We start from the raw sequence: 27,991 nt of genomic DNA on the forward strand, positions 1-27,991 counted from the left end.
CGAGCTGAAAATCAGTGGAAAAATGTGAAACCATGTGCATTCTTGTGCACAAGAGACTACCAAAATGTGGATCTATTTATGAACACACTGCTCCACAGTGCCTCCAGAGGTGGAAAACTTCACAGGGTGCCTTCAGTAACCAATAACATCATAACATCATATTATTTACCAGCTCCACTCTTGGACAGTTGGTCAGCTCACACAATTTCAAAGTTATTTTACAGTAGCTATATGCTTTCCTGGCACTCGACAACTTCTTTACAGTTTGTAACATTCTCGTAGCATCTATATATCTCTTCCCATCACTGTGTAACACTTTCATTGCCTCTGTCAACCTCATTCTCGCAGCTTCCTCTCGCCCACACCTCTGCTCCTCTCTCGCTCTTTGTCATCACCTTTCTATATCTTTATTCTCTCCGTCTATTTGAGCACATCCCCCTGTGACTCCCCCCTCCGGCTTTACGTTAAGGCACCTTTATCTGTGCGATAGAAATTGACGGTGGGAGTTTGCAACCTCTGTAGTTCAGCCTCCATTATTAAACACCCATGACTTCAGGTTACTGCCCTGATGCAAATAGTAATACCTAAAGAGCCTTTTAGTTTTGACCTTGTTGAAAAGAAGCATGGTCAAATTGAAGCCCTTGTTCTGTCTCATGCTGGTCTGTATATGCTTTGAGTGGACCGACTTTAATGGCTTGTTTGACCATCTGAAAGCTTGCAGGGGATTTACAGACAATGACAATGAGATTGTTACGGTTTTCCAGCAAAGAGCCTTTAAAAAGTAGCTTTCAGTTAAAAGTCTGTACATCAGGGTTACTTACGACTCAAACAGAAATAAAAAAAGCAATTACGATGATATTTTTGATGGCCTGCAATGTCAGTCAAGAACATGGTCTGTAGCAGTAACAGTATCCAGATCTTTAGTAATGACTTTGTGTTCCCATCAGCCCTGGACTTTGATAAGCTAGAGAGAGCCAAACACAACAGATGTACTTTAAAGTGCCTTACAGTGCAAACAAGTTCAAAAGAAAATTAAAATGAATAATAAGCATCAGTACTACAGTATTTTCTCAATGCCCCCCACTCTTTTTTTAATACTTAAGTTAAAACACGGTGCTTCCCATTGCTAAATATTATGCCGCTCTCTATGATATTTTGTTGTAGCACCAGGTGGCTGCTTTGTAGAATCATTATTATGGAGCCTTTCTGTGCATGTTTGTATCCCAAAATAGTGCTACAATGCAAAATGTGGCCTTGGGATTGTGGCAGATGTGCTTCTGATCAGTGTATGAGGGACAAAGCACTGAGAGTTTCCTGTTTCCAACCCCACTGCCTTTACTTAAAGGACCTCTTTTTTATATTTGGCTACGCAGCTTGTCAGTTGGCAGTTAGAAGGCAGAGACCACTCTGTTTTGGATGCAGATGGGACAGCTGGTTTGGTAAGGCTGATGAATTTTGGTTGTTACAAATTTTTACAGAAAAGGAGCAGGCTGGTTTGAAAGAAAGCTGAGCAATATTCTCATATATCGATATTGTGATGAAAGACTTATCATTTTGGGTATTTTAATATTGTAAGTGTTTTCTTGGTTTTAAAGGCTGCGTTTCAGTAAAGTGTTGAATTTTTATAAACTTATCAGGCTGTTGTAGCTATTTTATTACTTGCCTTCACCTACTAATGCCTACAAGACTTGGGCGGTATCGATTCTATCATACCTTCATACCTTTGTGGACCTGAACATTCATCACTGTAAAACCACAGTCACCATTGGTTACACTGCAGATGGTAATTCTGCAATGTGGATCTTTAAAAATAATCAAAATAAATATAGAAAATGTACATTCTAAAATGATGAGCCCTGAAGATGCAGCAGACATAGTAGATGCTTTCCGTGTTTTTATGCTTGACTAACAAAAAATCTGCCGTCACTCTTCAGTGCAGGTAGAATTAAGGGAAGCTGGTCGTGGCTTTCTGTGTGTCTAGTGTGTTATCAGTGGTGGAATGTAACTAAGTACATACTTACTCAAGTACTGTACTTCTTGTGTGACTTTAAGTCACTTGTTCTTTACCAAAGTATTTAATTTTCATGCTACTCTATCCTTTTATTCCACTACATTTCAGATGGGAATATTGTGCTTTTTACTTCACCACATTTATCTGTGATGATGTTTGTTACGTTGTCGATGTTAAATTACCACCATTGATAATTACTTTGTTATCAGTCAGTGGATTTACAGAAAATGAATGATTTTGGCCCAGTTTTTTTTTTGTGATTTTTACAGTTTTTTAAATAATTTTAATTTTGTTGGGGGGATTTGTTTTTTCTTTTTTATTATTTTGTGTTTGTTTGTTGAGTTTTTTGTTTTTCTACCTTTTTATATTTGAGGTTTTGCATGTTTTTTAAAATAATTTGGGGGGCAGGTGTTTTTTCTGTTTAAAAAAAATCTTACTTACTTTTGCTGAAGTATCATTTTTAATGCAGGATTACTTACTTGTAACAGAGTATTTTCACAGGGTGGTATTAGTACTTTTACGTAGGTAAATGATCTGAATATTTTTTCCACCAGTGTGTGTTACACATGGTCACCATTCAATAATCACAATAAACCATTAAAGGCAGTCCTCTGGGATGTCTCAGCTGAGCTCCAACGGCAGGATGTGACATGTGGCTACCAAACAGCCTCACTTCCTCCCATTTCCTGCCCGGTTAAATACCTCACTTTGTAATTTTAAGCAGATGGGAATGCCTTCTGTCTGCAGTGTAGTGACTGCATCTGTGAATCGTCCTCCTTTAATAAGTGGGCACGGCTTGCCAGTACACTCCCTGTTCTACCCTCACCAGACTTCTAATAACAGTCTCAGTGACTTCTGGGGATTTCCAGTCTATAAGCCCTCTGCTGAGGAACGGTCTGCATCTGTGATTTGTGATTACACTGCCAATGTCTGTGCCAACTGCTTCTCTGAGTAATATCTGCTGTACAAAGTTGTGAGTCTTGGATTCGTGTACAATGCTGTTTCTACCCAGCTGTAAGAGTCCAAACGGTCCACGTTGAAATACAGACTGTGATCACTCTGCAACATCAGCTGTACTTGATATGCAGACCATATGGACATATTGTTCAGTGGAAACAGAATTGTGCTCCATTCCAAGTTCAGGGCTTTAATATTCTTGGTTTGAACCAGCACCCACTTCGTTGTTGATTTTATTCTAATAATATTAGCAATAGCAATGTAATGACGTATCTTAAAATAACTCACAGTTTACTTGTTTTCACACAGGACACAAACACCGGTCTTTTGGGGGAATGTTCTGTGTTTTTTGACCCATCCACCACCTATCCTGCCTCCTCTGCTGTTTAAATGACTTCCTTCTTTACTCCCATCAGCGCATTGGTCACGCTATTGCACCTTTTCCAATTACGTGGATTATATACAGATTACTGCATCTTTATTTCATTGGTTATGTACAAATTTTGGTGCATTACTTCCTGTAGGTGTGGTGCACCAACATTGCATGAGAACAGCCTGTGTATTGACATTACCAATTTTATAAAAAGTAAATGCTTTGAACCTTTGCTGGTGTATTATGATGGATTATATCTGCTTCCAATCATAAAACTTAGCCACAGAAATACACATTTGAATTTATAACTTGTAAGTTGTTTGATGTATGCAGCAATGTTGACACTAGCTATGTTCTCATGATTATGTAGACCTATTTCTGCAAAGCGTGCCAGATTTACTTTTTTTTAACCAATTTCAGTGAACTGGTCTCTGAGGCTAACCTAAAGATCTTGTGAAAATATTTTTGCTTGATCACAGAATTGCACTTTAATTAGAAGACCTGATGTAAGGGAAATAACATAGGCTGGCATCCTGACTTTCACCAGGTGCATCAAGTGCGCGGTAATTGGATAAAGACAGTGATTCAATGTTCTTGCAGCGGCTCGACTCTGCTTAGCATCTAAGTAGCAGATGGAAATCATAAGTGGATTACACTTTAAATGATTGAAAATCTTTTAAGAATATTTTTGCCAGACTCCAGTCATAGATGTAAGATTTATTGTCATTCAGAAATTAGTTCAAGGAAACTAGCTGAATAGCATGCTTTTTCATTTATTTTTTGGTGTGCACTTAACATGCTTTCTTCACTTTCTACAAGGGTATTTTTTAAAATATTCGACAGAATGTGAGGCTTACAAGGAACTGAAAAGGCTGAATAAAGAGGATGCAACTCAGATAAGAGACAGTGTGAGTTACCAGATCCCCTTATAAAGGATTTAGAGTATTGTGCTGCTGACCTCGTAGACTTCAGACTAGAAGATGATGTTGGTGCTAACGAGCACTCTCACTAATGGAGCCATTTCCTTTTCCCAAGTCTTCCCCTAGTCTCCCTCTGAGTATTTAAGGGTACAAGTGCAGGAGTTTACTTTTTAACCCTTAAGTGAAATACAGGTTTCATGTTTCTCCACCACTAAACTCATCGATCGATATTCCTACTGAGGGAGTCCAGACACAGCAGGCTGCTGGAGTGGTAAATAGAGAGAGATGGACTCATACAGTGAAGAGCTCTTTACTCTCATTCTATTCATATTAATCCAATAAACAGTAAATATATTATATACATATATATAATCACATTTTAAGTCTTGGAATGCTTATGTCATGCTTTTAATTTTACAACATTTTTGTTCAGTGGTGGGTAACATGCATACAAATCTGTAAATTTGTCTTATTTTATACTTCGTTTAAAACCAGATATGTTCTGGTACTAATTCAGATTCTTGAACTTGTGTATTGGCCAATACAGAGCATCAATCTGATACCACTGCATTTAAAAATAAATAAAAATTAAAGTACTAATCCTGCATGGATATGAAATGATTGCTGTCATTGTTTTATGGCATGGCTCAGGTGAAATCTTTGTAAAACACAAACAAATACATGTACAGAATTAGTGCCATGGAACTCTGTTTAAACCAGTGTGAAATATTGCCAAATTGCTGAAATTTTGCTGACAGCCAATGTGACACTATGTACCAGAAATAGATTATTCTCTCTCTTCAGCTCTTGAACAGTAATTGCCGGTGGTGGCACAGCGTAACTTGCTGTGTAGGTCTGCTGTTTTAGTGCAGTGCAGAAGAATTATCCAGGAAAACTTCCATGTTATCCAGGTTTGAAACTACTTTAAAGTTTGTTGTTAAGTTGCATGGTGTTGGATCTGTGCATAGACTCACGTACTCTCCAATACCCATTCAAGAATTTTAGGCAATATCAGTGGCATTTCTGATATTGTCACCAGTATTGGAACAACTCTAACAGCTAGCATTTTAAACATCAGGATTCATAATTATTCTAGAAAGTAAGAAACTGTTTTTTGTAGTAGCCTATACATTTACATTTTTCAGTAACAAAAAACTGTAGCTTTTACTAATAGTATGTCATATTTCCACTTTTTCTACTCAATAGGCTTGGGCGGTGTCTATTTTTCATTCCTTCATGTCTTCCAAGTATTTCACCAGGGCATATGGTAAATGAAGGTATTTCTGTGCTGCTCCTCTGTTATTGTCCTGTGACATCATCCCCACAACTCACAGTCAGCTAGGCTGCCCGTTTGACCCAACGTACCTCTGGTGGCACACGATGTGCCCTTCATGGTCATTACAGCCTCTGCAGTAAGAGGTTGATAGAAAGATGAGAATCTGTAACTTTAAAGGTATTCAAAATCATACTATCAGGACTTCTAAATACTCTGGTATACCATAATACAAGAAAAAAAACATAGAACAAGAAAAAGAAAACATTTTAATCAACAAGTAGTCCATAAAAATTAAAGTAAGAGGATTAACTTGGCCTTGTTGCAGGAAAATACAGGATATATTTTTCGAAACATGCTTTTCCCCCGCATATTGTTTTGAAGTTGCACTAAGATAAGATAGAACTTTATCTATCCCAAGAAAAATGATTGTCTTGGATTAGTCCTCGTCATTCACTCTCTGTGAAATTTCTTTGACAAACAGTATAAAGCCCTTAAACGTTGTTTTCTCTGTGTCCAGGACTTCAGGCAGGGGACCCATGATGGATGAAGAGAAACGACCAGTTGAATGTTGCCACTATGTGTGGTCATGTGACTGAGCTGGGCTCCTCCACATCACATGGGATCTCTGTTCATCCTACTGGCTTGCCGTTGTCGCTCTGTTGCTCTGTTTTCACCATGAGAGGATCTGTCAGGTGCGTGACCTCAGTGCCCTCATACTGGCATCGTTGTTGTGCCGCGTGAGCGCCCCCTCTCCTCCGGCAGTTACTGCACGGAATGGCCTCTCTGGACCTGCCATACCGCTGTCCTCGCTGCGGGGAGCACAAGCGCTTCCGAAGCCTGTCGTCCTTACGTGCCCACCTGGAGTACAACCACACGTACGAAACCCTCTACGTCCTCTCCAAATCCAACAGTGTTTGTGACGCTGCTGCTCTGCTGCCACTAGTCGCTGAGGGAGCTCTCCTCGCACCTGCCAACAACAACGACCCTTTTGAGCCGCTGCGGCCTTCAGCTTTAAAGGAGCGCCGCTTCCCTTGTCGCGAGCTTCCTTGTGCGGACGACCTTAGTTTGACGCCGGCTAACTCCAACACAGCAGCCCGGTATATTCCCAATGTGGAGTTTCCTCTGGGGGAGATTTTCATGAAGAAAGCCATGACATCTGCAGACCCTGGTCCACATGGAAACCCCAGCACAGCTGTAGCAGTTGCAGCTAATGTAGCGGCCAGTGCGGTGGAGGCGGCCTATGAGGAGGGCCTGGCCAGGCTGAAGGCTCGGGCGTTTGAACGGCTGGAGCTGGATGAAAGGCTGGAGAAGCTGTCTGAAGAGGTCGGTGCAATTATTATGATTATCAGAGTTACTCTTTTAGCAAAGTGTTTTGACACATTCAAGTCACTCATGTTCTCAGTAGCCTCAAAATACTTAGAGAACAGACTTACATGATACAGATTATACGTGCCACTAAAATGAAGCTGACAAGCTAATCAAACATAAGCAAACGTAAACACATAGCTATTATAGACAGGCAAGACCTGGACACAGATTATATAGTCACTGCTCAGATTGTTACTTGGTTTACTAATAATTTTAGTGGAGAAAGTTTGATCTTGTTGAGTGGAATTAAAACATTTTTTACTTTAGCGCCTCTTGTAGTTTTATCAAGCAATACATGTCAAGTCATGATCCAAAGATGCAGCCAGGAGACATTAAGAATAAACAGGATAAACACTCATATTTTCATCTTTAGATTAATATGAAAGATGCCGTAATCACATAAAAAATCTACACATTTGCTTTAAAGGTCCAGTGTGGTGGTCTAGTGGTGCAGAACTGACACTTCTCTTGTGTGTCAAGCGTGTAGGAGATTTACTGTAGTTGATGCAGAAACGTGGATCTAGATCTAAAATGAGCATGTTGGTTAGATAGCACTTTGAATGTAACATTATGTATCTTGCTGTCCAGAGGTGGGTTAGTGCACAGTCCAGAGGCCCTGGAGGAAAATACTCAGACGCTACTCTCATCTCAGTCTGTTCTCAGTCTGTGTTGAGAACTTAAAGCTCAGCACCAGAGAGGAAATTATTGATATGATGGGAATAACATGTTGCCTTTAAGGAGCTGCATAATTGTATTCTGGAAGTTCTTTACTGACCAGAATTAGTATTTAATGAATAACATTTATCAAAGAATAAATATGCTAAGACTTAAATAACAGTGTCCATGTTTTTTAGCCAAAAGAAAACCTTAATCTTTATAGTTTTTCTGGGTGAGAAGAGGCATGCATCACTGATTCATCTTCTTTACACTCAAACATGAATCAGAGGATTTTCATACACAGGAGTCACTGAGTCACATTTTGGACAAAATAACAACAACAAAAAGCTATTTTATAATTTAAGCACTTTACTACAGGTCAAGGCCAGTATAACAGTTTCTAATTTGGCTGAATCCATTTTTTAAAACTGTTTTCATTCAATAGGTTTCCATCATGATCTTTGTCCTCATGTGGATGTTGGCAATAGACAATAGAGGACTTTTCATTACAATAATTTCATTATGAATCTAAGCAGACCTCTATCTAATTTTGTATCTAATTTAGGAAAAAGTAATTTCCTTCAAACAAATTTAAGATGTATATGGACATGTGAATATGTTTACGAACAGAAATCTTTGTTGATGAACCTGTTAATTTCTCAATTAATGACCGTATTTGCATCGCCAGTTATGTTAAATACAATGTGGTGGTTATGGTGGGACTTAAGCTTAAGCGGCTCTTGTCTTGTAGGTGGAGCAGAAAATAGCGGCCCGTGTAGGTCGTCTTCAGGCAGAGCTGGAGAGGAAGAGCTCGGAGCTGGAGCGGGCCAAACAGGAGAGCGATCGGCTGAGCCAGGAGAAACAGGACCTGGAGGACAAGGCCTCTGAGCTCTCTCGGCAGGTGGACGTCTCTGTGGAAATGCTAGCCAACCTCAAACAGGACCTGGTGAACAAGGAGCAGGAGCTCAGTCACAAACAACAGTAAGTGATAAATCCATTCTTCAGACTCAGCGTAGGCCCAGAGCTTCAGGTGGCCTGGTGGTTTGCTTTAATCAAAAAACGTGTTTTAGATCATTGACACATAATTTATTGCAACAACTTTGATAACAGATTCAAGTAATTCAATGGTTGTTAGATTGTTGCTTGGACAATACAAGCAAACTGAAGACATCAGGGTTCCTGTGGATCCTTAAAAGTCTTAAAAGGCATTGAATGCATTAATATAAAAAAAGGCCTTAATTTGTATTAAATAGACTTAAATTAAGCGTTTAAAAGTCGTAAATGCTGATTTACGAGAAGTAGGATTTTATTAATGTTTTTTCTGACGTAAAACCTTAGAAATGATTGGTTACATTTATTTTTAATAATAATAAGTATTTTAGTAAATTAATTTTCTTAAACTCATCATGTTCCAAACATGTTCATCCAAACTGTGGCATCTTACGTGCAGATTTAGAAACACAATATCGCCAAGAAAACTGTTCAGAAATGCCAGATATTTCCCCCTTCTAATGGTAAACCGAACAGATACTTTTATGATAATATATGATCATTGTCTTCCATATGTTCCACTCTAACTTTTTCACTGGACAAAAAAAGTAATCTTTTATGTTATAAAAAACATTTGGACAAAATAAGATTGTCATTCTTCAGTTTAAAAAAAATGTCTTTAACTTATTTCCCAGTGGCTTTAAAAAAAAGTCTTGAAAACTCTTAAATGAACTTTGCCTTAAGCTGCAGGAACCTTGTTAATTAATGATGACAATAATCCATACTTACAGCCCTAATTTTCATCATGTTTCCAAAAAACACATGCCATGCTCTACATGCTGCTGTTTTGATGATGGGTGATGTCAGTTTGTTGGTGTACTGGTCTGTCCATCTCTCTCACAAAGGTTAAACTCAACACATCCTCACTTCCATCTCATCAAAGTCAAATACAGATGCTTAGTCAGTGGCCCTAAACGTCAAATTGTGACATCCTAGGCTTCAGCTTCAGTTTTGGATGTTTGCTTTACGCTCTTTACATGACCTGTACCTTTTCAAAATAAACTAGTTGTCTGTGGCAGAATAAAATGGAGCAACAGGAAATCGGTAAAACGAGAGCATCCTTGGATACTAATTCCTTCACCCTTGACATCAATACAGTTGTCTCTTTCACTGCTCCTTCTATAAAACACATTCTCGTGCATAGAAATCCTCACACACTCCCCTCCTCTCCTTCACCTCTACCTCTCTGTTGATGGTGTAATTCTCAGTCGCATCCACCCGCCAGATGTGGCCAGCATCTGTCTCGCTGCTGTCTCAATACACCAGTGCCCTGCAAGGCTAGTTAGCTGCTCACGCTGAGTGGAGAGTTGGACAGGAGCAACTGGGGACGGCAGCAGAGATGTCCCCCCTCCTGCCCGTCCCTCTCTCAGGCTGGTCCCTCAATAAAGTGGCCTCGCTGCTTCATGAACTAGTTAGAAGTACGGCAGCTGTAAATAGAAGGAGCACTTGGATGTAAATCACAGTGTGGTGATGTGAGTTATTGCTGGCTCTGAGTCTGATCAACATGAGTTGGAGCTCTCCCACAGCATGGCACAAAGAGTGAGTGACACGAGGGCTTTATTTTTCTGTTTTTCCAAGCTTTTATTGAAATTAATCCCACAGTCCTTTATTGTGTGCTCCAAAAAATTGATGCTATTTTTAGTTTAAGAGGCTTGAAGCAATGCATAAAATATATTATGTTTACCAAGTCTACGTTAAAATGAAAAGTAAAAAAAAAATGAAAACAATACATTCTTTATTATACTTTACAAAACATTTTCCATCCTCACTAATTAGGTTTTTAAAGATGCATGATATTGAATTTCCATAAAAACATTCTACCAATGTCACATTCTCATTCAGTTTCTTATTTATTATTAATGACAAGCATTTACAAAGGGCAACTATGGGGGACAAAAGCAATGTAATGGGAAAAGAAAGCTCTGGAAACAGAAGAAGTTCAAACCCAATAACGGTGTCAGGAGGAGGTTTTAAAATAGTTTTTTAAAGGCAGTTTTTTTCCACCTGTATTGATTAGGTGTAGTACTTTCATAACCTCAAACACAAGCTCGTTGCTTGTTTGCTCCTGTTTTCTTTGTTAAATTGATCAACGAGTGTTGACAAATGTCATTCAAGGCTCATTTTAATGTCATCTGGTATCTGTACCATGTCTTTATCAGGCGGGACAGCCAGCCTCGTCTCTCTATCTTCCTCTGGGTTTTTTATCACCTTTTCGTTTTCTTTATCTGGCCTGAATGTCAACAGTAGGTCAGAGACAGAGAGGCGCTTTCCAAAGCATCTTATCTCATCACAGACACACAACTGCACATGTGACTGGACTGTATGCATGTATGTGTGAGTGATTGTGCCATTCTTTCTTTACAAAGACTTCAACGAATGACACAAAGTAATAAACAAATCTATATTAAAGGCCTTAATGAGGCATTATGTGTCATGTACGTCTGCAGATACCAGTTTCATTATCCGTTAATCTGATGATTATTTTCAGTGAATAGTTTCATCTTTAAAATGTCCAAAAAAAAATATCCATCATAATTTCGTAGAAAACAAATGACAAAATTCCTGTTACAAGATCCACTTTGTTTTTATTCAGCAACATTTCATGGCCTTCATCAGTGGATGAAGTTGCTCAGTTGTCATGCGGATAGTTTGGTTGTTGTCATGTGACCTAATTGTGGAGCCTCGGTCTACATGGGGAAAGACCATAACTCCTGTCAAGGGTGACTTTGGCAGTGGACGTGAAAGTCCTCTTTCATATACTCCTCTGATGTCTGTGCAAAGACTTTGACTCTTTGCTAGTTGAGGTTTGACTCTGTTTTGGTGTTCACAGAAAGTTTATGTAGTCTGTTTCCAGTGCTCATTCACCCTCTTGTTTGGGGTCCTTGTTGCCTCACAGATGTTGTGTTTCTCACTGTAAAGTGCTTGTTGTGTCTGACAAATGTTCAGTTTCTGATCACAGAAGATATAGAAAAGAGTTAAGTCAACTTTATTCAAATTCCACATTTTATATGACAGGTGTATGCTCAATGTGCTTCGAAATATTAAGAAAAAAAAGACAAAAATCATACATGATAATAACAATAATAATGATTTTTAACTAAAGGTTGTACCCTCTTAATCACTTTGACCCACTTGAAGGGTGTGGCATTTTCTTATTGTCGTCTTATTTGTCTTCAGGATGTTTACAGGCTTGTACCGCCATTGCATTCAGGTGAGGTTGGGACTTAATGTAAAGGAAGCAACGAGGTGCCTGAGCATAGGCAGCATCCAAGAGACGCCGCACAGAAAAAAAACATGAATATAGCAAGGCGAAATGCCAAATGAGCGTGAATCTTGGCTTTTACTTTCACTTTTTCTGGCGAGCAAGTTAACCAGTAACTTACAATCCTTTAACAATGACTGTAGGCACCATAAGCTGATTTAAAATGTATACTAGGTATTGTGAGGAGACCTTTACTTGATTACTAAGTGTGGTGTGTATTCACTAAGCATGATAACTATGTGGGAAGGAACAAAGCCATTTATAGATTTAAAAACCTCTTTGTTTTACTGGCGGTACAATACATATCACAATACAGGGGCTACAGTTCTGTGTATTGCAATAAATTTAGATAGTATAAGTAAGGTGATTTTTTTTTGCATTTTTTAAAATGATTTTAGGAAAACTGTTAGTGGCAGTGGTCTACCTGTTTCATAGACCTGTTTTTTTGTGTGTGTAATGATATTTTGTTGTTACTTTAGAGTGGAAGATTCAAATGGATGATTTATAATACTAATCTAGTGGTCGCAGGTTTAAAAACAACACAAAATGAACCACTGCTACAAATCTTTGTATATATATTAATTAAAATTTGATACAGAGCTTTGAGAATTGATACAACATCACAAACATAAAACTCATGATAATCAAGTTTTTCAATACTTTCTCATAACTCTACTGGGAGCTACTGAAAGTAAGTTTAAACAGGAGAGATGTGTTCAAACCATTCGGTTTTAGTTGATACTGTTTATTTAACTTTGTCAGAACAGCAAAAAGTGCATTACAGTAATTGATTCTACTGGAAATAAATGCACATATCAGCTTTTCAGAATCTGACTAAGACAGAAAACATCAAACTTTAGATATATACTTCCAAGATGACACATGTTAGTCGTGGAAATATTAGATAGGCACTTTTTGAAGTTAAGATCAGCATCTAGAATCGCAGCCAAAGATTTGGCATCATCATCTCACAATGTTTTAGCGACAGGGGAGTAAACAAAGACTGAATCTGGTGCCTCAAAGCCTTGAGAAAGAATCTCAGCTTTTATCTAACAAAAATGTTCGTACAAATGACTCACTTAGTTTGAATTTAAAAGAAAAGTATATATTTTTTTAAATGTTGTTGCTTAACTAACCCCTTAGCTGACATGTTGAAGCAGTCGTCCATTGTGTTCCAGTGCTCCTGTTATAATGTGAATTTTGCAAATGAAAATAAATATACATATGCCGTTTCCTATCCTACAGTCTTATGACAGAGACAGCTGAACCCGTAATAGAAGTTGACTTGTCTGATCTCGTGATAGCGGGATACAAAACAGTGTTTCATCGGGTCGAATGAGCAGAAAACAAGTGTGCTTTTCTTCTACTTAGTCCCTCCCTCCTGTTGTAAAGGTTGCAGTAGCTGTGGTCATGCATCTCAAACCTGGCAGCAACAGACTGGGAAGGTCATACTCTTAAAATCCCTGCCTGGGCTGTGCGACTGCCTCCTAGTTATGCCAGGAGCCCAGTCTCCTTCTCTCTCTCTCTCTCTCTCTCTCTCTCACACTCACACACACACACACACACACACACACACACACACACACACACACACACACACACAAACACATACACACACACACACACATTTTCTGTCTCTGTCTCTCTGAGGAGAAGCTGGCAGCAAAACAGAAAGCTCATTCAGAGGCTAAAATACAGAGTAGGTCTGAGGTGGAAAAAGAGCATCACAGTCGGTGAATGTTCAGCATGGTTGATGACTAAGCAGAAGTTAACAGACACAGAGCAGCTTATGGGCTCAAACATGGCCGTCCAACAACACACACACACACACACACACACACACACAACTGACTCTTTTAAAACCTTTAATATTCTCTAGTGACTTTGGAGAGTCTGTGAAACTCCTTCAAGGAAATATGCATCATGTCAGTGCTGTCAAATGTTAGAAATGCGAGTCACCTCACTGTGAGTTGCTATGCAACCAGAGGAAACTCCCACGTACTGATTTTGCTTCTAGCAGTGCCATGCATAAAAATATGACACGGGCTAATAATTTATTCCCCTCTCAGAGAAACTGTAAATAATTATGAAAAACGCTTCAGGTGCGACTGTTCAGTTCAACTTTATTATCATGTCAGTGTGCAGTTTAGTTTGGAGCAAAATTCATTCACAAACAACAAAACACACAAAACACACTGCATGCCTATAAGAGTCACTGAGAGCACGTAATGATAAACATCAAGCTACAGTGCAGCAGTCAGAACTGAATGAAAAACAGAGTCCCTCAAGCACGGCTGTTAAGTGGTTTGATAGCAGCTGGAATAAATGAGAACAGCTGTAATCAGCAGAAACTGGAGCCTGAGGAGAAATGAAAAATGGTGGGACGGTTATCTCCATCATTTCAGCGTGCTACAGAATCACTCAGAGAAGGAAAACTGCCTCATTTTGTGTCTGTCAGAGAAATATTTCCAATAACGTTGCAATCTTTCCAGACATTACTGATTGCTTGATGACAAACGACAAGCTTTTTTCAGTTGCTGAGGAATTATTACAATCCCTAATGTGCCAATTGTCTTATTATTGTTCGAGTAGATAATTTTAAGAGCCATTTCTAATTAACTTTGATCTTGATCTTCAGTTTGTGATCCGTTTCATACATGGGAGTGATGGCTAGCCTGGCTGAGTGCTCCTGCAGGAGGACATAATACTGAACGCTCCAGTGGCAGCTGGATTATCAGCCACTCTGCTTTTAATACTTAATTGTTTCTCTTCTCGTGGGAAAAATTAGTATGAAATGTGCAGGCATCGTTTAGTACTGTGCAGTGTTTGTAATCCAATACTTCAGCCCTACGTTCTGATGATTCTTAGATTCGTAGATAGATTTATTAATTAGTCAAGAATTTTAATTATTTATTGATCATTTAAGATATATGTCAAGCACAAATGACAAACATTTCCATTTACCAGCTTCTCAGTTGTGATTATTTGCTCTATTTTTTGCTTCTTTTGATAATAAACTGAATATCTTTTTAACTTTGTACTCAGTCAGACAAAGCAAGTTCCACTGTGTAGGATTTAGGGGGATATATTGGCAGGTTTGGAATGTAATATAAGTATGTTTTTCTTGTATACGCCATGTTGCTATGCCATGTTTCTATAGTAGTCCAGAACGCACAAACCAAACACTGGCTCTTTAAGGCCATTTGCTTTTTTTGCATTTGCATGTCGGCAGCCCCTCCACGACATGTTGCATCTAAAAGAAAAATACTGATTCTTTAAAGGGGGATATTGCTTGAACACCTTGTAACAAGTTTTTTTTATCTGTCTCAGACCAGCAGAGGAATTGGAGAAACACTGATTTTTTAAAATGTGAAACTGCTTTATTCAGTGTTCTTACTGGTTTTAATCACCTGGTCCGTTTGTCATGCTCCAGGTAAAAACAACTAAAGGACTCCTTACCTGGAAAAGTTCAGCTGATTGGGATCTGGATTCCTCACCACTGGATAGCACTAAATCCCCCTAAATTGTACACACTGCTCCTTAAACAGGGCCAGTGCACATTAAAGAACATTTGCGCTACAGTTAGACAAGAGGCTATTTTTCATCTAGAGTCCCTGCACAGACGTCACCCTAAAAAAAAGAATAGAAAGATTTAAATTGCAAAGTTACTGAGATCATTTATAAACGTGGAGTTTTAATAGAAAAGAAAGAGGCTGGACCAAAGCAAACTAATTAAGTGAGAATATAATTGACAAAGTAATAGACAATATAAATAATTGCTAGTTGCAGCCCTGCAACAAATGCTTCCTTTGTGAAGCTAATAGTGTTCCTTTGTGTTTGAAACATTATTATTATGGTAATTTTTTTGTAGCTGTACGTTTTGGCATTGTTGTGTTGCATTGTGTTGTATTGTGATTTTGTATTGTACCACCTCATGTGCTGTACAAACAGGGCAGGAACTAAATGTTGCAGTGCTGCAGTTTGTATTAGATTGTGCAGGTGTTCTGTATTGGAGAGGGAGGAAAGCAACTACACAGAAAAGTCCTGTCAGGTTTTCATCTCGCATTCATGCGCGTGCACGCACACAAACACACAGACACACACACACACACACAGAGAATAACTGCAGTAGGCCACAACCCTGAGGCGTGATTTATTCCTACAACCAGCTATGATAAAGCAAGTGTGCTCTGTGCAGCATAAGGAAGCCAGAGGCCGAGTCTGGCTATTTGCTGTCACTGTGTCTCAAAACACAAGCTCGAGCAGCAATCCTGAATGCAAAGTGAAGCTGTCAGGGTAGCGAAAGAACTCGGCTCATTAACGGCAGTGTCTGAGAGAGAGGAGCATGTAGTATTAGCAAGGCACAAAGGCTCTCTAATGAAAAGAAGTCAGTGGAAGAACGTGATCTGCAGTGAAAATGTGGAGGGTTTGGACTTAGTTTGAAACCTTACATAAACATGATGTAATCAAAGGTCTTTGTTTTAATACAAAGATTTAAGTGCAGTGTATTTCAGAGTGTCAAAGTACAAGACAGCAGAGAAATATTTGTTTGAACCCTGGAGGAACAGATGTCATGTAAGCCAGAAAATTGTTTGTATTACAGAAAACATTGTAGCACTGATGGCAAACACAAAAATGCACACATAGAATGCATTGTACATCATTTTTTTATGTTTAAATGTTTTGATGAACTATCAAGATCTCAATATTGATCCAAAAAACGTGATAATTATTTTGGCCACAACCGGGAGACCCTTGTTCCAGGTGGAACCCTCTCAAAGGGTATCAGGAACCAAAGGGGTTCTCCTATTGTGACAGCCAAAGAACCCTATATGGTTCTAATAAGCGTATTTATTTCTGTTTTTACAATGCTGAGCTGAAGGAAGAGTAGCTTAGGGAGAATTATGCTCTGTGTAAATTTGGGCCATGCGATAAGATGAAATATATCGTCTGATGATTTTTAAAAAAAGTCTATCGTTTCATATTATGCTACATCATTTGTTTCGTTTACGTCATCTGATAACGCTTTGCGTCTGTCCCTGTGGCTGAGGGGGCGTCTACACGATGCATAGCACCAAAACAAACAAGCATGAAGCTGGAAAGTTATACTCAACTTTTCATATACACATACTTTATTTAACTTTATACTTACTAGTTTATTTAACATTATAACAGTATTTGATTAGCTTATTATAGCAGTAGTTTATGTAACTTTATTTCATGGCCACAGCAACCTAATTTATAACTGCAGTTAATTTAATAGTTTTTTATTTTAGTAGTTTACATTAGTTTAGAGGAGATTTCAAAATATTGAAATTTATATTGTGTATCACGATATAGCCTAAAAATATAAAAATATTATTCTAAAGCCATATTGCCCAGCCCTAGAGTAAATTTGTAAATTAAAACATATGCAGACGCAGATATCCAGCAGCAATATCAAGTGGCATATAACGAGAGAAGGTTCAGCATGATATTACCCAGTTTGTTTGATTGATCCAGTGGATGTGGAGCCTCAGATAGAGCAGGATTTATGAGCGGAGGGCTGTTCATGTCTGTCATTAGATGGAAGGAACTGACGTGTGTGTCCTTGAGGCTGGATGAAAGGCTTTGAACACAACGAAAACAGGAAGGATGGTGCAGCCAGTCTCTCAGTGGACACGTCTGTCTTCTTTCTCATTTCGTTAAGACTGACATGAAAGGTTGAAGTAACCAGTGCTTGTTACTCTATTCGCAGATGGACTCTGATTATCGGAGTGTAAGATACTTGGAGGATATACTGGAGTTTAGTGTCAGAATGTGTGTGGTTCTTCAGTGGAAAGCCCATATTGAGACAATACTGCGTTTTTTTTCTCTCCTTTGAGCTGTCGAGCTGTCATAGAGCGGACAGAGTGTTGCTGATGTGTATAGATTGAAATGCCTGTATGACTTGCAGAAGTCCACGCTAGAACTGACACATTTATCCAATTTATCCTTAAGACGATGGTCAGAAAATGAATCAGATATTGATTGATGATAATTTAAACTTTCAAGCAAAAATGCCAAAAATGATGTCCGTCCAGCTAGAGATGGGCATTCACTGATAACACTCAATGTATCATGGCTTGTTCAACATGTAATGTATAAAATGGCTATATTCCTAACATTGATTATAAATTGTCCTGTCTTTTTTTTTTTTTAAGCTACCAGCATGAGAATCACGTTTCAGTTCTCCCAGGGCTCTCTTGCTCTAATGGACACAAGAAAAAAGATTCACAAACATGATATATCACACACACTCTCCTGTCAATCCAGACCACTTTCTGTTGGGCGATAGTGTGTGAGCAGACAAGCCGTGTGTTTTTGTATCTGCAGAGCTCCTGACCACGACTACTTAGTTGAATTTTGCGACCATGGAGCACCAGGGCATCAGTGGTTCCACGTTGCTTTATTTCCTAATGGCAATACTTTAACTATATCTTAACAGTAGACAAAGTATTGTTACAATAAAGTTAATTTGGTACTGTTTATACTATATTTAACTTTACTGTAACAATTCTTTGTTTAACTTTATTATAATAGTTCTACTTTTACGGTCCTTTTACTTAATAACAGCATTACATTATTTAATTTTATTTAAACAGTACTTTATTTACTTTTATCATAACAGTTCTTAATATATCTTTATTTTTACAGTACTTTATTCAACTTCATTAAAACAGTAGCATACTTTATTTCACTACATTTTCAAGAATACTTTATTTAACCTAATTGTAAATTGTGTTATTTAATAGTTTAGTATTTTTGTAGTCTACAGTAGTTTAAAGGAGATTTTGAAATATAGAGATATATATTGCATGTCTCGATATATCCTAAATATATTGCAATATTATTTATAGGCAATATATCACCTAGCCCTATATCCAGCCTGTTAGATGTGATGACTTGCTGCTTTTCTCAGTTTATATAACTGTAAAATAAATATCTTGGAGTTTTTGACAAAACTGGCAGTTTGAAGACACCAGTTTTGGCTCGAGGACAGTTTTGGTAGTTTTCAGACACTGAATAATAACAGATTTCATTAAAAAATAATAATTATGATGAGAAGCTGCAGCCCCACTCAACACATTTTCATGCATACTATATCTGTTGTTTTCCCCTACAATTTTGTTCCAGTTACCCCTGTGTTTTTCAGAAGAAGATTTCATCTACAAGTAATTTCACTGCCATCAATGCAATATGCATGTGAGGACTGATTCGTTTTTGCACGTCTGACAGCTGAATTTCAGGTGGCCTTTTCCTCCATCATAAATCCATTTCCGTCATGCCTGTTGAAATGTTAAATCATCATCTTGCCGTTGTATCTCTTGAGTGACTCAGTCGGGTGTGATTTGCACCGGGAATTTAGATTTTGAGAGGACTTCTCGGGCCACAATAAAATATTTACTTTCCTATGATTGATCGGTACTCAGAACTGGATTTGTGGTTTCTTGGGAAACCAATTATGCTTTTTCTTCACCTAAGAGGCTTTTAAAAAAGTACATTTTCTCTTTCATCATCCCCTTTCTCTCACCCTTTCATCCTTGTTCATTTCACATCTCCCTCTCATGTCGACTCTACATATCTCCTCAAGCTGCCTTCCTCTTTGTGTGTTTGTGTGTAACGCATACAAATGTGTGACATTATGACATGATAACACAATGTAGCCTCCCAAATATGACTCACCAAATAAAAAAAAATCACCATTTGATCCAAGTGTCAAAACAGAACGACACACGAGCAGCTGTCCTTTGTTGGAGCGGAGAAAGCTCGTTTTCATGCAACAGCCTCGTCTTCCTCATGCAGGCCTTTCAGTCAATCATCTCCGCTCTTTAATATTAATGAGGCATAATTTTGAATTAATGGCCAGAGATGATGACAATTGTGAAAGGAGGCTGACCAGTGATTGTGATTAACATTTAAACAGAATCCTTCAGAAGATCATGCCTTATTAATCATGCCTGTTACAGCTGGATGTCTTTGCTATATAGACTATATTTGTTATGGCTTTTAAGATTCAGGGAGATGAAACATTGTTGGCTTAGCTTTTCATTATTTCTCCGAGCATATGTAGTAGCAAAGGACATTTGAGGTCTTGAAAGCCATTTGATAAAAAACTGTGGCTTATATTTTTATTAGCAAGATTTCAAGGCCTAAATTTAGTAAGACTGTAGCTTTTTTTTCAAGGAGGCATCAGATTTGAAATGGATATGAGGCAAACAAGCTCCTTATTGTAGTCTCATTGGAGGAAAAGCAGCAGGGAGCAAAGCAGTGTTGTTTGAGCTCTGAGGGGGAACATGTGGTAAAACTGAAATGTAGCACTATGACCTTATTCTTTTAATCAGCAGTATTGATTGTATCTCAACCGCTGTGTTAGTGTTCTTGTTAGGATTAAGTGAGGCACATTGTTTGCACCAGAGCTTAGCTATTATATATAATGTTTAATTCAATACGGACAAATCAATCGGTAGTGTGTAACAATATGAAGATAGAGAACAATGTAAACTCAGGTAGGACTGCAGGTAGCGGTGATGATGTAAAATAGCAGATTTATAAATATTTGATTACTGTATTCAATTATATTTTCTTTCATATCAGACATAATTCCAAGCCAGTAAATCAAAAAACTTTGCCTGTAAAGTTTCAACAAAATCTACTCAGAATGAAAGGGTCTTGATCCTGTGAGTCCATGTTGCAAAATTAAATTTGTTTGGGCATGATTAGGCGAGGGATGGCGCCTGTGTAGAGCGCGCAGGAGGCAAGACATGATGTGAATTACACAACTAGCACATATCTGGTTTGCAGTTTGGTGATAAATAACAGTTTTGTGCCGTTTTCTGACAATTTTAACTTTGACCCTGGCCAACAGAAACTTCTGAATCTTGTCATCTCTCCAACATATTTGTTGCCGTCTTTGTGTAAATGACCTTTAGTCACCCTCAGATGTTTGTTTTCTTCTGGTTTTGCGCACATAATAGAAATGTCGTCAACACACCCACTTGCTCGCTGTGAGTTTTGCAGACAATTACCTGCCCTTTTAACACATGGACTCAATTTGTGATGTACTATAGGAAGCTGGCAGGGTAAAGTCGGGCACATTTTTTGCCACGTTGCTCATTTTCTTTTTCCCCATGTTTTTGAAAGAAGTCACACCAATTTTCTCAGAGTTCAGAGGTTTAAATACTAGAGAAAGGCATCTTAAAGCAGCACAAGATGAGTGATGTTGCTCAAGGTTTCAAAGGGTTAAACGCACAAAATATAGTGTGTTAACTGGTTAACTTTGGAGGTTTTTGTCTGTGGATTTTGTTACCTTTACAGTCAGACTCAAGGCTAGCTGTTTTTGATTGTTTCCAGTCACTACGTTAAGCTAATTGGTTTTAGCTGTATATTTACCACACAAATATGAGAGTGGTGTTCATCTTCTTATTTATCTCTTGGAAAGAAATCAAAATAGGATTGTTTCAGAAAAAAATCATTTGTGTGCTGCTGACTCAGAACAACATCCCAGCAGTGAGTGTGTGTGTGTATCTGGATGCTCAGTGTGTGGGTGAGATTGAGAAGATAAAGAGTAGACAAAAACTCTGCTGCACCGTCAGCAAACCAGGGTCACAAAGATGCATGAATCAATGCTATGAGGACATGTGGAGCCACTGCAGAGTCATCGTGTGAATCACGCCCCAGACTTAACAACCTGCATGTTCGTCACCCAGAAAAGATGGCGGCCTTCCTTTCCAGCTCCCCCAGCGTCCGGGTAAACACGGCGGCATGTTTGTCACCTTGAGGCTTTCTTTCTAAGGTGCTGGAGTGAGTCACGCTTGTTAGAGTGAGGTGTGTGTGTACGTCTGAGTGTGTATTGAAATTAGGATTGACAACAGGAAGCAGCCACATCCCATTTCTCTCCCCTCCTCTGTCAAACCTCCTGTGCTTTCAGCTTCCACATGACTGCAGATTTCTGTTTGCTGTCTGTTGCTTTAGCCTCTGCAGTGTTTTTTCCTCGCAGCCTTTGTGCTTGTTCCCTCCTCTTCATCTGGTTTTTTATCATCTCTGTTTTTCTCTCCTCTTTATTCTGGTCTAACCCCCTTTCTCCTTACATGTCTACCGCAATACACCCAAGATATTTTTTTCCTTCTCTCCCCCTCTGCCCACCCTCCAACATCTTTCTGATCAAATTCCTGATTCCCTTGCTTCTTCTCCATGAGGATTTCCACACTGAGTGAGGTTCCTTCAGCTAAGTGGTTAAGCTGCCGGACAATGTTGTGCATCCGTGCTTTTCTTTCTTTCACAGAGAAAGAGAGGGAATGGCTTTCCTGTGTTGCCTCTAACGCGTTCCTCCTCCTGGGATTGGTGCATCTGTCTCCAGTAACAGCAAAAATCTGATACTGTTGAATAATTAACTGAGACTAATTACAAATGCATCACAATTTGGATGCCAAATCACAATCTGTGGTAAATACAAATCAACCTCAACTACCCTATTAATAGCAGAAATGAGATAACTATATGTCATTATATTGGAGGCTGAACTAAAAACAGTGCTCAGTCATTGTTGTTCTCCGTTTATTAACTTGAATAATGAGAGCACAACTTTTGCTCCAGGCTGCTTAATCATACACCACATTAGGTACAGCTCCAATCATTGAATTAAAATAAATGATACTTGGTCTCATTAATTGTGCACCGTAATGAGATGCATCACATACAGTCGGATGAATCAGTGATATAATCTGCCGAGACAGTCTGCTAATACATGTTATTTTGACATGAGCTCTTCTACTCCCAGCGTCTGCCGTCCCTCATATTCAATGTGTTTTTCTGATGTCCTCACGAGCCTTATGACTACTGTAATTCACTAAGAAGTGCCAAAAAATTGTTGTGCGATTGGATAGTGGGAGGTTCATTTAAAAAAAAAAATCTTTTCAATACTGTGTCAGTTGCAAAATTGAGTTTTGAGTGAATTCTCCATGTAGATCTGATTTATTTATGGGAGCTAACCTTGTGTTTGTATTGCAAAAAGCAAATGGTTTTCTTCCCAGAACACAGTTCAACCATACTTCATTCTTTCCCTCCCTCTAGGCTAGATAAGATTTTTTATTGCACATTTCGTACAGTAGATGAAAGAAATTGTGGTTCACGTATTGCATTAGAAATAAACAGAAAATACTGCACAAACAGTAAAACACAAATTTCAAGGGGAGCATACAAAACTTATTTGAAATAAATTAGATAAGAGAAATTGTGAAATGTAGAAAGTGGATTAGCATGAGCGCTTGAAGAAATACTTCACATGCAAAAAAAGCATTTGTATATCAATTACTCTCTGCATGTTACTTTGAATTCGTGACAAACAATTTTTCTTGCATGCCTCCAAGGCTCATACAAATACGCATGTTCTACTTATGGATTGAAATGTTTTTAATCATAATGTTTCAGCAAAAATGCACGTGTTTGGAAAGTACTGAGCATACAACTGGATAAATAGACTTGGATTTTTCTGTAGGAGTTGTGGGAAAGTTTGTAAGAGGATGTTTTATAGTTTTACTGTTGATAAACATAGTCCCTGTTTACTTCAATTCATAAAGAATATTTGCCTATTTGATAATACAGTATGTCCACTGTGGAGGCATGTGAGAAAAACAAGTTTTTGTTCACAAATTCTACATAAGGCACGGTGAGTATTTAATATGGACATTGCCATTTTGTAGGTGAAATATTTCTTTAAAGCTGCATTATATAAACAAAGCCGCATATATATTAACAATGCATTGTGTATTATGAAATGGGCTGCTAATAGTGATGAACCCACAGAGAATTATCACCAAACTCTGCAGTTCCCCTCAGGTCCATGAAGCATTTTAGCATCTTGCAGTTCATTGTTTTGGTTTTACAGACCAGAACTTAACTGTTCTGTTTCCGTCTCGCTGCTTTTAACAACATCGTTTCCAGACACACTAGCAGCTGTTTTTAGCAATGAAGCTCTTTACAGTACATGCACAGAAGAGCAAACAGACAAAGTCAGCTGGTGAAATAATGAAGCATTAAGGGGTGAATATTGGTCGCTCTGTGTCTGCTTATGTCTGCTTATGTGCCAATATGCTACTATTTGCTAGTAACTTAACCATGTTAACATTATATGATGATATCATCTCAATGTCTTCATCTGTCCCAGTGAATGGAGATCAATCTGTCTAGTTTTTATCAGGATTTAAAGGCAGGCCAAAGCTAGAGTAAAATGTAGGTTCTCTTAGAGTTGTTTTAGCTTTAGTACTTTAACTGATGAAGTCCATCCTGTCCCTTAAAATGGCTGAGAGCAGTCCATGCCTCCTATCTGCATCTTCAGTTTGTCCCTTAGGAACACCTGTTGATACAGTGTTCCTTGTGTGTGAGCTGGAATCAGAGGTGGTGGCTTATAGTTTGATGAGGATGAGATGATTGGAAGAGCTTGGCGCTCAGCCTGTTTATGTCTTGCTCACAAACACTCACATTCTTTACATTTTATCTCCAGCAGTGGAGATAGTGTGTACAGTAAAAGGCCTCTTAATATTACTTTACACCCAGGTGCAAGTGAGCCCAGAGTAGATAAAAATCATAATATCTCACTTTATGAGCAATTACCAGGAGACAAACTATGAACAGGATGAAACACAGAGGAGAGGAAGAGAAGTTATGGCCACTTAATTTTCATATCATTTACTGATTCACTGATTGTTTACTCATACGTTTGATAGCAGGTGTGCTTTTGCTTCTCCCCTGCAGTCAAACACCTAGACTAATTTTGGAGTCATATTTTTACAATCATAGCCCGAGGATAAGAAAAGTTAACTGTGCCAGACGGCAAACTATTTTTATCTCAGAATGCCCCCATTTCAATAAAACTCACTGTAAGTGCCGGTACTGTTGTTTGGATGGATTCTGGATTATATAATGGTTAGTAGTAATGATTGTTTGACATTGCGAACTTAAAAGTATCCATCCTGCTTGGCTTATTTCATGAGCACGAAGCTATTTAAAACCAGAGGGACACAGATTTTTATGTCCTCATTCCCTGTCTACAATCTTTTAATGGTTCCTTTGGCTTTGTCAAGGTCAGATGTCTGAATTGCTTTGTTAAGCTCTCATGACTGCATGCTTAGACTTTAAAGGCCGGGGCTGTTTACAAGGACACAAATAGAGATACATAAGGAAAGCTTTAGGGGATTGCAAAAAGTCTCATATGGAGTTAGTTCTGCATTAACAAGCTTGAAAAGACAAAAGGAAGTTCTGTTGAAGGAGGGATGTGGGATGTTGGGTTGGGTGGTAATTAGATATAAAGAGGTTTGTCTAGATTTGCAAAGTAGTGCTGAGCCAATTCTTATTACTAGATATCCAAACATATAATAGATAACCAGGATAATAGATTTGTTGTCTGTATCAAGCAAAAAACAATGCTTTTTGCAGCTTCTCAGATGTAGAGATTGGTTACTTTCTCTTATTGTATATCATATTGATTGATCATCTTTTTTCCTCGCTGTTTTGGACTGTTGGTCCAGCCAGTCAAGCAACTGAAGACTTCCTCTTGGGCTCTAAGATAATAATGGGATTTTTTCAAGGACATTTAACCAACTAAATGATTCATTAATTAATCCAAAACAACCGACTCATCTGTAATTAAAAAAAAAAGATACTGGCATTATTAGTTTTAGCTAGTGCTGTAGTATCCCAGATCAGTCTTGGCCTCACGACCACTTTTTGAAGGTCTGGGTCTCATCTTTGACTTGACAGCATTTCTGTTTCAGTCTTGGACAAAGAGGACTCTGGATTTTATGTTAAGACTATTCAAGACCACAACTGCAGGGACATCACTATATTGCCAGTACAAAAATGAGTGTTAAATAAAGATAATTAAGTTTTATTTCAGCTTCTTAGTTTTTATATTTTGTTTGCTCAAAGAAAGATAAGGTAAATTCCCACACATAAAATTCAGTTCTGCTTAGCCTTTGATTTTTTTTTTTTAGACATTTCACATGGTGCGTGGTATAGGAATGTGCATCTGTCTTATCAGTTTGAAGAATGCTATTTTATTGTAAATGAATCATGCAGTGTTGGACTTGCACTGGTCTTGACTTCAACGTGTCTAGTCTCAGACTCAATATATTCTTGTCTTGTTAATGACCTGGTCTCGGTTTAGGTGGTCCTGACTACAACGCTGGTTTCAGCCCTTATGAAAAGCATGGTAACTTAATGTGACTGTAATACATCTTTTTATGTTAACAATCTATCAAATGTGAAACAATGTGACAAACATAGTAATGAACCAACGGAGAGTTATTCCACACATTTGCAGCTCTCTTTGGCGTTATGGAGCTTCATTGTAAGTTTTATCTCAGTGTTTAGCTGTCTGGCTTCATTTTGACTGCTCTCATAGTGTTTCTATCAGCAGCAGCAGGCAAAGCTCTGTGAAACCCTCTGTACACTACCTGCTCAGCACCAAACAGCAGACAGACACAGTTAGCGACTAGCTGGTGGAGCATTTAGCAGCTAAAAAGATAGATTTTCCCATTAGCAGTTGTAAGAAACCAAAACTCAAGATGAAAGGAGGGGGAATGTTAACCCTACATTTATGAGGTGGACATAAAACACAATGCAATGTAGATAATAATGATCCTCCATAACTGCTCGATGTGTAAATAACCAAACAAATTCACAGTGTCAACTTGTAAATCAGTGACATTGTAATGTTACTGTCACAACTTGTTTCTGCTGCCGCCAAGTGGCCAAAAAATAATCAATTATTGCAGGTTTAAAGGGTGAACAGAGTTAATTGAGGACAGAGATGGCATTAGTCAGATGAAGTTAATCTTCATGTTAATTTTCATAGTGTCACTATTACTAAAGTAACAAACAATGACATTTTCCATTGACGTTATCATTTGTTTTAACTTTTGCATGTGACCGGTTTCAGCATAACAAGTCAAAGCCAACTCCCATCAATGCAGAGACTGCTCATTCGCGCAGGACTTCAGGGGCTGCTTATATAACTCCCAATCCAAGCTTTAACTAATCACATCTGATCATTTAGGAATGTTTATCACCAAACCGTATCTAACTTTTTCAGATGACTTACAATAAAATCACTGCAGGGAACTCTAGAAATATACAGAGTGTCGATCAGGCTGCAGACAACAACAAACACTGTCTGAGTTCCTGGGTTGTCTGCCTCTGTATGAGTAACACACTGTCCCTTAAAATGACGGGAACTTGGCCCCGCTGTGCCTGCGGCAGTATAAATATCCAGCTGCTCTCTCACCCTCTATTCCTTTTCTGTCTCTCCCTCCCTTTGTGTTGGATTTGTGTATTTATCTCTGTCACCAAGCCTCGGTGTGCATAGTCTCCATGCAGAAAAGGAAGAACAGCAGCTTGTGAATGTGAGAGGTTTTTTTAAAAAGTGTGCTGCAGCAACCATTTAAGCTGAACAAGTACATTTTTCCCTTAAGCAAAGTTCAGCAGATCTGTAATTTGACACCTAATGAGACAGATTTTCAAACAAGCTTTAAGAGAGCACATCACTGTATGTCCCATTAATATTCTCGTTCCCCCCTCTGCCTTCAGGGAAGTCGCCCAGATTGACCAATTCCTTCAAGAGACGGCGGCACGTGAAGCCAATGCAAAGGTGCGGCTGCAGCAGTTCATCGAGGAGCTGCTAGACCGAGCAGACCGCGCTGAAAAACAGCTCCAGATCATCAGCAGCTGTGGCACCACGCCGAACGGCAGCCTGGGACGCTGCAGCCTGCAGGCCACAAAGGGCAATGGACGCCAGGTGAGGATATCCTAACCTGTATCTTTTGTTGCATCGATGGGTTGCTGCTCAAAACACAACAGAACGCAATGTGAGATATTTTGTCTCAAAAGTGTTTTCAAATTTGACTTGACTGTATTGGTTATATTCAGTACATTTCCTGTGTTTCAGGCAACAAAATAAACAATATACATATAAATACTGGTCTCATAATGCAGACAGGAAGATCAAAATGTACTTATCAGATCATATGACCTGTGTAAGATCCAATTAATTGTCATTACAAATGACAATTTGTAATCTCAATAATTCAATATTATTTAATAG

At 38.5% G+C, this 27,991-nt stretch overlaps 1 protein-coding gene across 1 annotated transcript in view; it reads left to right on the forward strand.

The window, feature by feature from the left end:
* Window positions 1-6,091: 6,091 nt before the first annotated feature.
* fbxo41 (F-box protein 41) overlaps window positions 6,092-27,991 on the forward strand; it is a 46,220-nt gene continuing 24,320 nt past the window's right edge. Inside the window, 3 exon segments of the mRNA XM_042485985.1 lie at window positions 6,092-6,860; window positions 8,314-8,543; window positions 27,478-27,685. Of these exon segments, the coding sequence (XP_042341919.1) occupies window positions 6,312-6,860; window positions 8,314-8,543; window positions 27,478-27,685 (987 nt within the window). The 5' untranslated portion in view covers window positions 6,092-6,311.

This window comes from Plectropomus leopardus, chromosome 4 (assembly GCF_008729295.1).
Source record: "Plectropomus leopardus isolate mb chromosome 4, YSFRI_Pleo_2.0, whole genome shotgun sequence".
Classification (NCBI taxonomy): Eukaryota; Metazoa; Chordata; class Actinopteri; order Perciformes; family Serranidae; genus Plectropomus; species Plectropomus leopardus.